Genomic DNA, 18,186 nt, shown 5'->3' with positions numbered 1-18,186 from the left:
TGGAGAAAAGATAGACTCAAAATGCTTTTCTATTAAAATTAATGCTTGATTTGACCTGATCAAGTAACAGTAAAAAATTTTCAATAACAGAATGCTAAAGCCCCAAAATCTTTGTGATCATAAAGTTTAACACAATCATTTTACCAGATGGCTAACTAAAGAGTCCTCAGTTACATGGCTAGTTAGACAATTGAGATCAGAAAATAATCTAGGATTATTTCTCAATCTCAAATGTTTGCTTGCTTTACACAATTCCAGAGAATGGCTCAAAAACAGAATTTCTCTCTATAATAAATATTAATTTATAGAGAATAAAAACTAACATCTGAAATATTAAATACACAGTAAGCAAGAAGACTTGGGCAGGCAGCTGGTACAGTGGATAGAGTGCCAGGGCTGGAGTGAGGAGGACCTGAATTCAAATCCAATCTTCAGACAGTTACTACTTGGGTTACCCTTGGCAAATAACTGTTTGCCTCAGTTTTCTTATCTGTAAAATGAGCTGGAGAAGGAAATATCTTTGCCTAGAAAATCCCAAATGGGATCAAGATTTCAACATGCCTGAAAATGAATGAACAACAACAAAAGAAAACAATGTCCAATAGTGTTGGCAAAAAAAAAGGACCCTTTTTAAAGGGCTAGCCTCTTTCTTTCTTTTGGTAAAATTAGATCACTGTTATATATTGGTAAAAATTAGAGTCTTCTCCTAAAAAGATAGGCCTTTAGAATACTGTATGCTAGACAAAGTGGAAAGTAGATTATAAAAATATAAAACATACCAAGGATCTGTTGTTGTATTTACTAAAGGTGTTTTCCAGTGCACTTCTTAATCCATCATTACTGTCGTGTAGTTTTCTGTTGGCTGTTCTACAGTTTTAAAAAATTAATTTAATTAATTTGATTTGATTAAATTAGAGTTAAAAAGGTCTAAAAGGAAAAGCTTGATTTGTCAAATAATGAAAGACAAAATAGGTCATGGTATTTCACAAACCCTCATTTTTCCTCATACTGAATCACTAAATATCAAGAGATAGAAGACATCTTAAAAGTATGTAGTTTAATCACATTATTTTAAAGAAAGAAAATGGAAGTGAGAAGCTAAATAGCTTTGCTAAAATCACAAAGTTTATGAGAGCCAGAGCTGGAATTCCAATTCAGTTCTCCAACTTTAAATCTAATGCCCTTTCAACTAGACCAGTACTTTAGGAAGATTCTAAATATTTCAGAAAGGGCTGGTATTCCCATTGTTATTGCTTATATAACTAGAACACTGACAGTGTTAAAACTGACATTCTCAGTGGCAAATCTAGCCTAAATTACCTCTGTTCATTAAGATTTAAATAGTTATTTTTGGAATAGCAAAACAACTAAATATCAGCCAAAGCCAAAAACTGTGACCAGAGGAACTCATTCAACTATGTCCCCTCTTTTCTATGTTTAGTTCCCCATTTAAATGAGGTGAGTATTGATAAATGATTCCAAAAGTAGATTGTCCTTACTGTCTTTAGATAAAAGTAATTATTAAAATCATTGGAAAAATAGAGATGCAGCCAAAAGAAATTCAACGAAAAACTCCCTATGATATACCTGTCTTAAGAGAGAGACATATATACTTCAACACATAGATAATCTAAATAATTGGCTATATGTTCTTCATAAACTATTCTTTGCTGTCTGATTTATGGAAACATGGAGAATGGTCACTATTTTTGGAGAAAAGGAATCAGAAGAGAATTCTTTAATAACCTTAAAGGTGCATTAATACTTTGGGGACACCCTATGTGTGCCCAGGAAGAAAAAAATCCCAAAATCACTTTTGGAAACCCACCCTCTGCTTATTGAAAAACCAATGCTTGATTTGCAATTCACTTATCTCAAGGAGCCAAGTGATTGTACTGAATAAAATGTAATGATGAGAAATACATATTTACCTGCATTTCCATTCTTAGGAGTCAGTCTATTGTTCTGCTGTACATACAACATAACATTTATGAAAAAAGAACAGTGAAAATTGCATATAATGAAGATAATTTATAGGTACTTACTGAAGCATTTCAATTTGCCTCTCAAGGCAATCTCTATCTTCAGTATATTCTCTGATTATTTCCAGGTCCCTGTAAAATTACATTCTGCATTTAAATGAGAATTTTTGGATAAGCTCTCAATTTCCAGTGATTTCCATTCTCTTCCCATAGGACTTTCTCCACCTCCTTCATGATTTCACTTCCTGCATCTATATTTTTCCTCCCTTTTTTCATCCTCATCAATTTCAAAAGCCAATTTCATCCACCATCCGATACCCTGACATCAGAGTGTTTTCTGTATTCTAGATTTGAAAGACCTTCATTTTCATTCCATATCTGACATCCATAAGTACAGCCAGATTTTGTAATTATCCTCTAGAATATAGAGATTTATATACATATAAAACTGTGAAAGATCTTAGAGGTCAGAATATAAAGGTTTAAGTGACCACTTCAAAGTCACATTGTTCATATAGTATCTCAAGTAGGGTTTGAATTCAGGTCTTTCTGCCACCAATCAAACCTAGCATTCTATCCACCAGACTACCAAGTTGCTTCTGTGTTTTCCAACTAAAATCTTTCCTAATACCCCCTTCATTCTCACAAACTCATTTACTTTGCTTCCCACACTCGTATTGAATGGAGAGGAAAAACATCTAACCTCTTCACCAGTTCCCATGAGCACTAATTGCCTCACAGCTACACTTGATGCAATAATCAATCTGTAATACATTACCAGTCAACATGGCTCTCACTCTACCTCTCTTCACCCTCTTAATTGTGTCCTTAACTGCAACAATTCCAAGTCTCATATTACACATTTCCTCCCAATCTACATTCTTTACCCTTGCTCCAAGGTCATAAAATATTGATAGAAGAAAGCATATTAAATAAACTGACTACAAAAATATGCTAATAGATTCACCCACATTTATCAGATTGGTTTTTGTTTTCTTTTTATATCCACAAATCTCCCAAATTTTCTCCATTATTTTCAAACATCACAGTCCTCTTTAATCTGTGTTAACATAATCAAATTCTCCTCCTACAGTCTGTGATACAGTTGATCAACATAAGCTCCTTTCTCATCCCTTCTTCCTATCTCTGTTTCTTCTCCTCTTCCCTCTATTCCTCATTTCTCCCTCTCTCTCTAGCTCTCCCCTTTCCTCACTCCACTTTACTTATCCTCAATTATGACTTTATATCCTCCAATCACAGAATAAAAACATTTCATTGCTTTCCCTAGACAGTTCCTCCAAATTTCTCAATCCTATGTCATCTTCCCTTCCTCTAAGACCTTCCTTCTTCCATAATCCCCCCCTCTCTTTAGCATCATTTGTTCTTTCTCCCAAGATTTGAAACAGATATCAGTCTACTTTATACAAAAGGGGGAAAAAACAAATTTTACATGATCCTGTTGATCTTTTGTGACATTTTTCCCTCCCTAATTTCCCCCTCTCCCACTCTATCCAAATTCTGCCGAGAGTCCTACAATGCTACTCAACACAAACATTTTAAGAACAATGTTATCATTAGGACTGATAATTTAATTTCATGTGGCAACCACTATATTGTGGTAACACTGATAGAGACCTGACTTCTGAATTAGGAAGATCTGGGTTCAGATCCCATCTATGACATGTAAGCACTAGCTGAGTGACCCTGAGTAAGTCATTTAAAGCATTTCAATGCCCCAGGATCTGCACTGGTAAGAGAGTTTACTCAACAGGAGCCCCTAAGTAATCACAATTTGAACTAAAAAATTGTTTCATAAAATTACAAAAAGTTATACTTTGAATGTAGTTATTATCTCTGCTCAAATCTTTTAATCTCCCTATAATTTAGTTTCCTTTTTTGTGCTGAGTTAATACATCCCGTGTTTAACTTGAAAAAAGGGGGGAAAAAAACAAAAATACAAAACACTGAATTTTTCAGAGAAAGTGCTTGACACATTGTTGCTTTGTGGAATGTAACTATCAACATGAACATAGCCTATTTTGTTTTTTTTCTAAATTTGATTCTTCAAAATAATTCTATTGAGAACTTTTTAATATAAAATTTATACCACTGTTAAGGTTCAGAATAGAAATAAATTAGCAACTATTTATTGAACTTCTTAACACCCATCCAGATAGGACATCATGCTGCCACTGTTACCACATTTGGCATGATTATCAGGAACTAAGCAGAAAGAAAGGCAACACTTGGATGGGAAGAACAAGGACATCCTGATCCTTTGGGAAATAGTGTTAGTAACTCAGATGGTGGCATTGTTACTCTTAAAGCAATTTCCATGAATTGTAGGGAAGATGAGCCAATTTATGTAGTATTTGAATATATGTAGCTAATAGCAACTAATCACAGGATAGAAGGAGAGAAATCACCGTGACTTATAAAAATTGGAGTTATATATTAACTAGTGATGTACATAATAAAATTCATGTAACAAATGTGATTTCCAAAAACTGTGTGCAAACCAATTTAGTAAGTTAAATTGTACTTTCTTAGTGAACCACATTACAATTTCAAGGAAAAAACTATCCTCAATTAAACAAAATATTTTTGAGCAGATAGAGATTAAGTAAAGTATTACATTAGCTGCTGAGGAAAGGAGAAGAAATGCAGAAATAATGTCCCTGCCTTCAAAGGAGCTGCAGTTTTAAAGAGCTAATATTTTATTCTATTTCTCAGCTGCTAGTTTATTATTAATCTGCTTTTTTAAAAATCAGACATATTATTGCATACATATCTAGAATTGCTGCTCCTGGGTAGGCTGAGGCTTAAGCCTTGGGAGTTCTAAACTGCAATGGGCTAAAGGCAATTGGAGGTCCTCTCCAAGTTTAGTACTAAAATGGTAAGGACTGGTTGGGGAGCAGGGTTATACCAGGCTGCCTAAGGCAGGACAAAACTGTCGCATTTCAAAAGCAAGCATTTCAAAAGCAAAACAGATCAAGGCTTCTGCCCTGACCTTCAAGGTGATCAAGTTCATGAAAGCCAGGTGTACTTCCAGCCTGGGCAAGACATAGTTTCAAAAAAAAAAAGAAACTCATACATGCTAAGGGCATAGTTATTTAAAGAGCTCTTTTTGTAAACTTAAGATTATTTTTGATTTTTTTTTAAAAAATCAAAAATGATTAGATTCCTTCTTAATTTTTTTTTTCCAGAGGCAATTGGGGTTAAGTGATTTGCTGAGGGTCACACAGCTAGGAAGCCATAAGTGTCTGAGACCACATTTAAACTCAGGTCATCCTGACTTCAGAGCTGGTGCTCTATCCACTGCACCATCTAGCTTCCCCCCCTTAATTGTTTTTAAATTATTTATTCTGCATTTTATTTCCTTAAAGGAATGGCAATGTTACAATTCTACCTAAATAGCCATTTATCAAGTCAGAAAGCAAAATATTTGCAGATATATTTAAATACATATATATCTATAGCAACACTAAAGTACATGCTAAATTTTCCCAATTAAAAAAAAATAACATGTGAAATTCCATACCTTTCTGAATTCAGACTTTGATCAGCATAGTCACTTTTCAAGGCATCTAATTCACTCTGAAGAAAGGCTATATTTGTTTGTGCTTCTAAGAGATCTTTTTTAACTTTCTGATTTTCCTAAAGTAAAAGAAAAGTTTGTTTGTGGCGATGCTCTTCAACCAAGGAAAAAATGGGGAAAAAACATCTCTGAAGAATCATGTAATACATTAAAGGAATATGGATGAAGGTCTTTTTTTAAATGCCCTTGTAAAAAACAAAATCTGAATTGTGTCATTACATAAATTTCAGACAATACAAACTCAAACGTACTATACAACTCAAATGTTTTAAACTATACAAATCCCAAATTTCTGAAGTGCCGTCTCCATTTCTATTCTCTTCATTGTTCCAGAGTTTTACACACACACACACACATGTGCACGCACGCACTCATACTCATATTGATACTGGTGGAAAGGAACAAACGGTATACTTTTTAAAAAATACTCCCTAGTAAAATGAAAATCTCCTATATAAATATAAATATATATATATATATATATATATATATATATATATATATATTTATATAAAATATATATATAATAAAAATATAAAATATATATATAAAATAAAAAATTGATCACTACCACTAAATATCCAATTAAGTATTTTAAAAACATAACTGCTACATAGATTATCCAGTCCTTGGAAATTCTTTAATTATTTATATTGAATATTATCACAATCAAGTGATTAGTGGTAACATTTTTATGAAAAAAGAAAAGCTATTATTAAGCAGATAGGCATCATGGCCTAGAGGGTGAAGACCTGTCTTTGAAATTAAGAAGATCTAGATTCACAGCCCACCTGTAATATATATGGACTTGGTGAGCCTGAGCAAGTCACTTATTAAACCTCTTAATGCTCTAGTCAACTTTTAAAGATGTAAGTCACAGAGAGAGTGCCTACCTAGAACAGTAGATGGTATTTCCTCATGCAGGGATTCCTCATAGCAAAGAAATTATAAATCTGGACCCCTTTTCCTATGAAGCATTTACTACTTCTCCCTAAAAGTGACTGTGGCAACGGAACCTCCTGACATAAAAAACACTTTTGTTCATAGGCACCTTGGAGCAATTTTTAAATGAGTGCTGTATGCATTTTAAGCCTGTATTCCTATAATCATGAAATAGCAGCAATGTTGTGTTTTGAAAAGGATCATCCCACATGAAATTTCCTTAAACAGGAAAGATAATTCTTACTGTTGACAAATCATAAATTCTTTTCTTTAATGCAGCCACATCTTCTTTTTGACTTAAGGTCTTTGATTGTTCTTCGAGCTGAAAGAAAAAATAAAATATATCTGTGGATCATCAACTGAGTTGAGGTTGAGTTATTTAAGGTTCACATCTCTGCATACAATGATGTCATTTCAGAATACAATACCATATAGGGGAATTTTTTTAAAAAATTAAGAATTCGTGGCTAATAATTGCTGAAATTTTGATTTTTATTCATACCCATGTCTACTACAACCAAGACTTTGTGTTATTTAGCTCAGTGATATGAGAAGCTATAGAAACTTGTTAGGGAGAAGAGGAAGAAGGAAGAGAGAAGAAAGAAAGAAGAAAATGAGGAAGAGAGAAGAAAAAATAAGCAGCAGATGTTAAAGCTTAAGGCAACACTAAGACCATTAGGGAAGCCTGTACATGTATTTGGTTGTTGTTGTGGTTCAATTTCAGTCATGCCCAACTCTTTGTGACCCCATTTTGGGGGTTTTCTTGACAAAGAAATGATTTGCCATTTCCTTTTCTAGCTCATTTTACAGGTGAGGAAACTGAGGCAAATAAGATTAAGTGATTTGCAGAGGGTCACACAGCTAGTTAAGTGTGTCTAAGGCTGAATTTGAACTAGTGATGATGAGTCTTTCTGATTCCCAGACCAGCGCCATCCCGCTGACCACATTTGGTTATACAGATATAAAAAATATTTATGGAGAATATAAATGTTATATAAATGTATATACACTTACAAAAGTATAGATAGATAGATAGATAGATAGACAGATAGATGTCAGTAGAGAGAAGTTCTACACATTCTGTATCTCAAGATGAAATCAGTAGATGGGCTTAATAACACACTTTGCCTTTGCCTCATGTTTTAAATTGTTTTAATGCTTGGTTCTACAAAGAGAAGTCTATATTCCCTCCAGGCAGATGTTCAGATTCACCATCACTGAGGAGAGTTAAAGAAAGTAAAGGTTGAAAGCTATGAAAATTTGGCTACTCACCTTTTTGAGTTTTTTGATGGTCACCTGAAGATCTCCTACTTCTGCTTCATACTGACGTTTGAGATCATTTAGTGCCTCTTCAGCTTTTCGTTTTTCCTAAAAGAAAAGGCATTTCATTATAAAATCAAATGTCCATTCATCCAAGAAACATTTAGTCAGCTCCTCCTCTAGAGGTGAAGGGGCTTATGTTAGATGCTGGGCAACATAAAAAAGCTTAGATAATAATAGCTAGCATTTGCAAAACATTAAGGTTTGTAGAACACAGTGCATGCATTATTTCATTTGATCCATATAGCCAAGCTGTGAGGTAGCATCCATTACTATTCTAGTATCCATTACTAATTTTACAGATGAGAAAATAGAGGCAGAGAAAAGGTAAGTAACTTTCCTAATAATTATCTGAAGAGAGATTTATGTCTTCCTGATTCAATGTTCATTATTTCTTAAAGTTCACTGCTTCAATAAGACATGATCACTGCCCTCATGTAACTTATAATCTAATGGAAGACAGAAACTACTAAAACATGACAATATTTTGGTTAAACAGGTACAAAATGAACTACTATGTGAGATCTAAAGGGAAGCTAAGTAGCATAATAGATAGTGTGTTCAAATGGTAATCCTGGACAATCACTTAGCCCTCTTTGCCTCAGTTTCCTCATTTGTAAAATAAACTGGAGAAGGAAATGGTAAACCATTCCAGCATCTATGCCAAGAAAATCTGAAATGGGGTCACAAAGAGTTGGACTTGACTGAAAAATAAATGAACAACAATGAAGTCCCCCACAGCTCTATATCTATAATATGATAGCTCCTGTGATATTTATATTCTTATCTTCTCTGATGGTTATAAAGATTTTTCTCCTTAGGACACTCCTTAAATTGGACAAGAACAAAAGGGCCATTATGACTTGAGCCATAGATAACCTCTTAAAGAAAAAAAAAATTTCCAATATCCAGCTTCTCCTGATTCTAATTACTTCAGTTATGTTTATTAAAAGAAAAACATCTTGCAAATGAGGCGGGGAGAGTCACATAGTCCTTAGCTGAGCTACAAATAATGAATCACAGTGGAATCCCAAAGAAAGCTATGTAATCACCTTCTTTGCAGGACTGACATATTTACATCCAAACAAAATTATGTATCCCAGTAGCCAGCACCTATCACCATGATAGCAAATCACTCTGAAGCCAAGTTGCTCTGACAAAGGCACTGTGTTACCATAAGCAATACAGCAGGGGAAGACATTTTTAAGAAATGTTAAATCCCAGTTGTTCTCAAATCAGAATTGTGGAACATGTCAGTTCAATGCAGAAGGAGTTGAATGTGAAGGTCAGGTTTGACAGACAAGAAGTGTGAACAAGTGAACCTAAATTACAGCAAAGGGGGAAAAAAGGCTGATGATGTGCAAAGTTTTAAAGGGCTCTCAAAATGAAAAGAAGTGAAATGTCAAGCAAGAGGGCAGCAAAGGAAGTGAGGAAGATTTGTGCACATCTAAGTAAAGTTGTTAAATTATATTTTAAAAATCTCTTAAGGCAGCCCATTAAATAATAAGCTATGACTTTGGAGAGCAATGAGCCATAAGTTCAGGCCATGTAACTGTGGAGTTCCCAGCACCCATTCTCTCTGACAAAACCTGAAAGTATTCTCCATATGATATTTTCATTTACTTAATTCTAATGTTTTCCTGACTCCTAATAGTATGCTGATGGCTAGGGATAGAAGAGAAGTTCATGCTTTACTGAAATTTACTCTTTATCTGATTTCAAATTTGTCTGCCAGGGTAGAGCCAGGTGGTATGGTGCATAAAGGATTAGACATGGAATCAAGCAAACTTCAGTTCAAACCTGACCTCAGACATTTTCTATGTAAGTGATTTTGAGACAATGACTTAACTTCTCTTCCTCAGTTTCCTCAACTGTCAAATGAAGACAAAAATAATAGCACCTTCCACCAAGTTGTAAGTAAGAGATGAAATAATATTTGTAAAGTACTTAGCACAATGTCCATGGTAGGTGTTTTGAATGCTTCTTTCCTTACTTCCTTTGTGATTCTGGGCAAATAACTTAATTTCTGCCTCCCTCAATTTCCTCTTTTATAAAATAAGGATAATAATGACATCTCTCTTTCAAGGTTGCTGTGAGTATGAAATAATAAATTATTTGTGAAGTACTTTGAGAATGTTAAAAGCAATATTATTGTTTGTGGTTATTAATGTTGTTGTTAGTTCTCCAAAACATTCTGTCAAAAGATCCTTTAGCTGCCCTCATTTCACTCCTTTCTCTTTTTGTAACTTGTGTAAACACAAGTACTTGCATTTATTAATTAGTAAAAAGAAAATTTCCTCCCAACTTCCCCCAAGTCACAGGAATTATGGGGATTTTATATCTAAAGCAAAAAGGAACCTCAGATCATTCAGTCCAATACCCTCAGTTTTACAGGTGGTGGAACTGAGTCTCAGGTTTATTTAAATGACTTCCTCATTGTCAAACAGGCAATACTCCAGTAGCAAGTTTTGAACTTGCATCTTCTGACACCAGAGTCCATACTATACTGTTTCCTTCCAAATAATATAATCAGGTTTTAAGAAAAAATAAAATAAGGAAAATCTTGAAAATTTAGCAAATTGTCTCTGCTTCTCACTTTCTACTCTATTAAAGAAAAGCAGGCCTTAATAAAAATACAGAGGATCACCCAGAATTTTTTCCCTTGAGCCCAGGTAGGTACCTCAACTGTGATTCCATTCTTGAGAAAGAATACTGTCTCTTTAATTATAGGATCTAGGTTCAAATTCTGGGCAGCTTTTTCAGTCACATTTCCTCAGTCAGTCTCAGTATTCTCTTTTCTTTCTTTTCTTCTCTCTGTCTCTATCTCTGTCTGTTTCTCTCTCTTTCTCCCTCTGCCCCTATCTGAGTGTGTATCTCTCTATCTCTCTATTTCTGTCTGTCTGTGTCTGTGTCTCTCTCTCTCTTTTTCTGTCTCTGTGTATATGGCTCTGTACATATCTCTCTCTCTTTCTCTTTCTCTGTCTCTCTCTCTCTCTCTCTCTCTCTCTCCCCTTCTCCCCCCCTCTGTCTCTGTCTCTCTGTCTGACTCTCTCTCTCTCCATATGTGTGTCAGTATGTGTTTGACTAAAGCAGGGATTATTAACTTTTTCTGTGTCACAGACCCCTTTGGGAATCTGGCAAAGCTCATGATCCCTTCTCAACAACTTTTTTTTTAATTTAAAAATTAAATTCATAATTGAAATCTTTGCTTTCAAAAGCAACATTAAAAGGTGAGAGTAAAAAGTTCCATAGGGTGAAGTTACTCCACTTATGTATCCTTTCATGGAAAGTGCTTAGTGGTTTTTTTTCAGTCATGTCTGACTCTTTGTGATTCCACTTGGGTTTTCTTGGCAGAGATACTGAAACAATTTTGTCAGTTCTTTCTCCAACTCTTTTTAAAGATGAGGAAGGAAGGGAAGGAAGAATAAGGGATTCACCCAGATTCTCTATCCACTGCACCACCTAGTAATCAGATTCCTTAGTACAAAGGAATATCATTATTATGATGTTTTTCTGAATAATGAACTTCCATAAAGCTATTTAATATTTGACTTTTTTTTGCATTCTTTCATCTGATTCTCAAAACAGACTCGAGGCACAGTATGTGCTTAATCATCTTTATAAATGGAGAAATGGAAGTTAACTGCCTCTGCTCACCCAGGTTCTCACCTGGGACATGTTTGTGCTGGGATTCAAATTCAGATCTCATAATTAACACTAAGGATAAGAAGAAACTTCATAACTCTAAACTTTTAAATATCATACCAAAAAGAATAATGTTATCAATCCCATTGGAAGGATTTCCTATAAACTAGGCTAATTCTTTCTTTTCCCTACTCCATAGTTACCATTAATTTAACACACTTGAGCTACAGTAGCTGCATAAAAAAATAGAAAGTTGAACTTAAAATAATCTGCAAGATGAAGACAAGAGTATCTACCTCCAGATAGCTGTCATGAAGATCAAATGCAATAGTATACCTAAAATACCTGATAAACTGTAAAGTGCTAGAGAAATATCAAGTATTTTATTATGACCTCCCATTTCTCCTGGTTTATTTTTAACCTATCAAGACATACTGAAATTTAAAAGAAAGTAAACTTTTATTTTTAAAAGAAAGTCTATTTCCCAGTTTTTCAGTTGATATGTCATGCAAGCATCTATAAAATAATTATGTTAATAAAGGGCAATGTAACCTAAGAATAATAAAATGATTTTTCATTTATATAACATTGATAGAACATTGGTCTTAGAATCAGAAATAACCAATTTCAAATCCTGCTTCTGTTACTTATCCTGGAGCAAGTCACTTTGTGGACCTCAGTTTCCTCATCTGAAAAGTTAAGGGGATGGACTCAGTAACCTTTTGCTCCAAATCTATGAGCTCATATTTTCTATTCATAGATCTCTTTCCATTTATTAAACTGCAACTGCAGCAAGCATCTGCTATGCATTCTAGAGCAGAGTGAAACTAAGGTATGTTAAGTAATGATTTCACCAAATCTCTTCAATAAACCAGTATCTTAAAGAGGCTTCTTCATTTCAAACGCAGTTTGGATCACTCATCCATAGCTACTTAATACATCACACATTTCACTGGGCATTAAAAAAATAAAAATACCTTTCAAATAATTCAAAAGGAGCAAATTATCCTAAATCTCTTAAGTGCTATGTTCACCAAGGTTAAGGATTTTACAGGGAATCACAGAATGCTCTTCCAAACATTAGTGCAATAGTCCCAAAGTAGATAATCTCCATAAAACTAAGACAATAAAAACCAATTATACTATTTCCCTCCAGAAACATTTTATTTTCTTTGTCCCCAAAGCAAAATCAGGACGGGGTTTCATCTTCCTTGCTGCTTGCCCAGAGAAAACAGCAACAGTAGGAGTCCTAAAGTCTAGGGCTAAGTGTATTGTGAAAAACAAACAGGCAATGGGGATACTGGGCACCAGTAATCAGCCATTAATTTCAATACTGAATTCTAAAGGCATATAAGGCATTGTTATCCACTATCAGAAATCTAAGTACAAGATGCTAAGTTCTTATATCACAGGAGGCAGTGAGGTGAGTTGTCTTCCACATTTACATTTGGAGGAGAAGGCAATGCTATACACTTACATCTTTCCTTGTTTTATGTTCTGTGGCTTGAATCCTCTGGTCCATCTCTTCTTCTAGCTCACTCAACTGGATGGCTGCTTTGTCCTGGGCTCTGAAAATTTTAAAGGCACACCATCTGATTCACTTTTGTTATTTGAAAACACAATAATAAAAGAGAATTTTTTTTATTTCCTTCACACACACACACACACACATTTTGAACTGTAACCATCCTTTAGAGATATTTCACCAAACAGATAAACATCAAACCACTGATGCTGGCAGTTAATTTTTACAATATTTGCTTCTTTAAATTATGTCACCACCAAAACTACCAATTGTGAAAAGCTCACATTTCATTGCCACTAAGATTTACAAGGCATTTCTCTTCATAATTAGCCTCTGAGTGACGCAAAAAGGTATTGTTATTCTCATTTAACAAAGGACAAACTGAGGCCTGAAGGGATGAAGTGATACGTTCAGTGTCACAAAGCTCATAAACATTTCATCTGGGATTCACACTCCAAGTCAAGCAAGTTTTGCTAGAAGGACACTGAACAGTAAAGGTAAGTGTTAAATACATAGCACCAACTACGTGCCAGTCTCCATGCCAAGTGTTTTACAAATATTATCTCGTTGGATCCTGACAGCAACCCTAGAAAGTAGATGCTGTTAGTATTTGGGTTTTACAATTGAAGAAACTGGAGTAAACAGAGGTTAACTGACTTTTGCCCAGGGTCACACAACTATCCAGATCTTACTAATTCCAGACCCAGAGACCTAACAACTGCACCATCTACCTGTAAAAGTGACCTATTTCAGAACCTAATAGCAGCAACCATACCAAGTAATCCAATCTGGCTCATGCTAATATTCCAGTTTTCTTACCATTTAATTTTCTCCATGTAGTCTATGATTCTACTATATTAGTCTTGTTACACAAGCATGCTGTTACGCAGCATGATCTCCAAGCCTTTGTACCTGCTAGCCACTATGCCTATAATGTTCCTCTTCCCTTCCCTTATCTTCTGATTCACTTTAAGTCTCAGCTCAGATACCTTCTTTTTCAGGAAGCCTTTCCTGGTTTCTTCTCAACACCGGTCTCCTGGCAGATACTTTTTCTCTGAAATTACCTTCCATTTATATTAGATCTATATTATCTATAAATATACTATATTTGTATGTTGTCTCCCCTATTAGAGGACTGCCTTCTCTCTTTATGTTCAGTGCTTAGGAGAATCTGGTACACATTGTGTTATTTTTGTTGTTCATCAGTGTTTGACTCTTTCTTGACCCCATACACCATAGCATACCAATACTGTCCTTGGGATTTTCTTGGTCAAGATACAGGAATGGTTTGCCATTTCCTTTTCCACTGAATTAAAGCAAATCGAAGTGACTTTTTCATTAACAAATAATTATTAAGTGTCAAATTTGAACTCAGGTTTTTCTGATTCCACACCCAATGTTCTATCCACTGAGCCACCAAGCTGCCTCTATCTAGTACAGAGTAGGCATTTAATAAATACTGACTAACTACAACATTTCTAACAAGTGGTCATGCAATCTGTAAAACTCCAGAAAGGGCTATCTTCAAAGGCAGCACAATTTCTCCCAGTTTAAATATGTCTAAACAACTGGTTTTAAATTTTAGGATCATCCATCCCTTGAGAAAGGACTAACAATTCAATGCAGGTCAAAGCATAGTATTACTCATTTTATTTTTTTCATGGGTTTTTTTTTTTTTTTTGGCCTGTGTTTTCTTTCACAACATGACTAAAACAGAAATGTTTTGCATGATTGTAAATGTATCTTATGTGAAATTTGTTGCTGTCACAGGAAGGGGAAAGAAGAAAGAGGGAGAAAATTTGCAACTCAGAATTTTAAAAAAAAAAACTAATGTTAAAAATTGTTTTTACATATAATTGGAAAAAATAAAATATTTTTTTAAAAAAATAAATTAGTTTTAGCATCTATTCTCAGCTGTCTTAATTGTAATTCAAAGTTACTTTTTCAAAGAATTGTGATTGTCAGTCTCATCTGCTGCTAATTTCCTTACCAGAACCACTTTCCTTAAAGTTTTTAAAGAGGTCTGAACCTGATTCTTTCTCCACAGTTTGAAAAAAGCCAATGGATTTAGAAGACCATTCATTTCTTCATAAGACCATTATGCTTTCAAAGTCATTATCGATCCTCACAACAATCGCATGAATTATGTAGGAAAGATATTAATCAACTAATCAATAAGCATTTATTAAACATCTACTACTTTCCTGGCATTGAGCTAGGATTCATTTCACAGATGAGGAAACAGGAAGTAAAAGCATTTCCCAGTCTTGTAATTAATAAGCAACAAAATGCAGATGACGAAACTGCAAAGGGGAATTCCTTTCATTAATATTCCACTAACAAAGTTTGCTTTAATTCAGAAATATAATTTTTTTAATAAAATAATGTTTTGAATAAAAGCAAGTGATATGTATTGCAATTTTAACATTATTTCAGAGAGGCAGAAGTTATGAATATGGGTTCCACAGACTCCAGTGGGAAGAAAAGCGGGCCTTAATATTTTTTCAGGTGATCAACAAAGTGAAAATTATTTTCACAATAATGCTAAGATATTTTCATTTCTAACATGGTAAATTTTAACAGAAATAAATCATATAAACAAAAACTCTCTGGGGTCTTTCATGATTTAAGACTGCAAGGGAAATCCTGAAATCCCAAAGTGTGAAAATTGCTGGCAAAGAAAATGGACAGCCAACTTGGGGATCAGGAAGACTTGAGTATAAATCTCATATATAACAGACATATACAAGCTGTGTGACCCTAGGCAAGTCACCAAGATCCCTCGACCAAGAAGTTATCTAAGACTTCAAATAAAAGAGCAGTTGCTAATATAAATTGGGTGAAAGGGTTTCCTGAGTGTTCAATGAAATTTGAGGGAATATATAGGAATATAAATACATACATATATAAGTATATATTATGTGTATATATGTACATCATACATATAATTTTTTTTCCACTACCTTTTCACTGCGATAGCCAGGTTTTCTATCTCAGTGCTCTGAAGTCTGATCTCTCGAATAAAGTTCTTGATAACATGTTCATAGGGTTGAATTAATCTCGGCTCCAAAATGTTGATGTTCTGATACAGAATGCTAACTTGTTCTTTTCTGCCAAAGGAAAAAAAAGAAAAAAAAAAATTGAGCGTCCATTTGCAGAAGTTTACCGAAAAAGGGAACAAAACATAAAAGTAGCAATGAAAGTGGCATATGAAACAGTAAAGGTGTCTATAATAGAGAGTAATAGGAAATATGATCCCGGGGAGGGCAGACCGAATTCTGGACAGTTTCCCTATTTGAATAGAGGTATTTACAGGGAAAGAATAAGATAGAATCAATGAATGTTTTCTTAATGGATTATACATATACATACATATGAGCAGAGCTAATACTTTTCATCTTTTTCCACATCTTTTTTTTCTTCATTAGCATATTATTTCATTTTTCTGTCTAGTACATCTAGTACTATTATGTTCAAAAAATGAATCATTTTTCTTTCTTTGATCCCTTACAGGAAACCAATCTTGATATTGTTTAACAATGTTAACTTATGATTCTACTTCCTACACTTTCTAAAATGAAAGATATTTTGTCATGGGAGGGGAAGGAGAAATTAGTTTTCCAGAAAAAAATTAACAAATTTAGGGCCTAAAATAACAAAAGTAAAATTCACTTCAAATAACGGTTACTTATCATAGAATTTCAAGTTGAATTTAGAGAAGATTTTAGCACAACCATTTCACCTTGAGGAGGTGAAAAATGAAAGTAACAAAAGAGAAGTAATTTCTAATAAAGCAATGAAGAGGAATGGAAGGAAATAGAGGAGGAAAAAATAGGAGGAGAGATAAGGAAGAGAAAGGCAAGAGGAGGAGGGAGAAGGAAAGAAAAGAGGAAGGAGGAAAGAATAAGTAGGATAAGAAAGTGTAATGGTCTGAAACTGAGCAGATGCACTTGGACAGCCTGGCACTTAAGGCTAATTACTTATTGGACAATACTCTATTAGCATATGCTTGGAAAATGGCTTGTCCCATTATCCTGTGCTGGCTCAATAATTGGTGTATGTAGGAGGGACTAGGGGGTGGAATAAGACTAGCTAGGGTCACTTCTGGGTGGGAGACAAAAAAGGCAGGTCGAGGAGATTCTGCTTCAATCCAATTCAATCCTTACCTCTAAAGACCAAGAATAAAGATCAAGGACTTTTGCTTATCCTGACTCTGGCTGATTCTAAGGTATCCAGGGTGCTCACAAGAAAGGAGTAAAGAGGAGGAGAGGAAGAGGGAGAGGCAAGGAAAGAGAAGGGTAAGGAAAAAAGGAGAGAAAGGGGGGGAAAGAGGAGAGGGAAAGGGGGAAAAGAGAAGGAAATTGTTTTAAGAATAAATTAGGGAAATATTTGTAAAGCACTTTAAAAATCTTAAGTTAAAACAGCATGAAATGCCAATTGTGATTTGTTTCCCCTGAGGCAATTGGGGTTAAGTGACTTTCCCAGGGTCACACAGCTAGGAAGTGTTAAGTGTCTGAGGCCACATTTGAACTCAGGGCCTCCTGACTTCAGGGCTGGTGTTCTATCCACTGTGTCACCTAGCTGCTTACTGTGATTTTTTAAAATAAAAATTTGTCATGCCTTAGAAGGTATTTTTTTCAGTGACACAGATACTGTGCCCAGACCTGAACATACTAGAAGTCCTTTATTTTCTATGACTGACTTACAGAAACAGACTTCTTGCCCTTTGTCACAATCTCTCATAAACTTTCAAGCTCTCCACTCCTGACATCTATCACTTTTTAATAATATTTCAAAACACTAGATGCTGTCCACTAGCATCAAAATGATGGTCCAAACTTCTTTCTGCATTCATATGGTGCCACACAAGCATTAATTCTGTGCCATGCTATCTGGCAGACTATACAGAACACAATAATTTATGAGATGTGGTTAATTGCTCCAGTCTTATGATGATTTCTACCTGGTTAATTTTCTAACTCCTATAACATTTTCTCCCGCATGAATTGTTCTAGGTTACTGAGACTGCATTTCACAGGTTCTGAGCAAACAGTATATTAGAAATCAAACCAACAATTCAGTTTCTGCTACACTGCAAGCACTGTAAGACATTTGAGATATAGACCATTGTATTTCCTCATACACTTTATATGTAGTAACAAGTTAAAGAATTC

At 34.6% G+C, this 18,186-nt stretch overlaps 1 protein-coding gene across 1 annotated transcript in view; it reads right to left on the bottom strand.

Moving 5' to 3' along the window:
- RASEF (RAS and EF-hand domain containing) overlaps positions 1-18,186 on the bottom strand; it is a 101,114-nt gene that overhangs the window by 43,066 nt on the left and 39,862 nt on the right. Inside the window, exons 2-8 of the mRNA XM_031945482.1 lie at positions 15,976-16,122; positions 12,965-13,055; positions 7,795-7,890; positions 6,767-6,844; positions 5,524-5,639; positions 2,046-2,114; positions 780-867 (exon numbers count right to left, since the gene is read on the bottom strand). Coding sequence (XP_031801342.1) covers positions 780-867; positions 2,046-2,114; positions 5,524-5,639; positions 6,767-6,844; positions 7,795-7,890; positions 12,965-13,055; positions 15,976-16,122 — 685 coding nt within the window. The remainder of the gene's footprint in view (positions 1-779; positions 868-2,045; positions 2,115-5,523; positions 5,640-6,766; positions 6,845-7,794; positions 7,891-12,964; positions 13,056-15,975; positions 16,123-18,186) is intronic.

This window comes from Sarcophilus harrisii, chromosome 1 (assembly GCF_902635505.1).
Source record: "Sarcophilus harrisii chromosome 1, mSarHar1.11, whole genome shotgun sequence".
In the NCBI taxonomy this organism is placed as follows: domain Eukaryota; kingdom Metazoa; phylum Chordata; class Mammalia; order Dasyuromorphia; family Dasyuridae; genus Sarcophilus; species Sarcophilus harrisii.
This window is presented reverse-complemented; position numbering and strand designations above follow the sequence as displayed.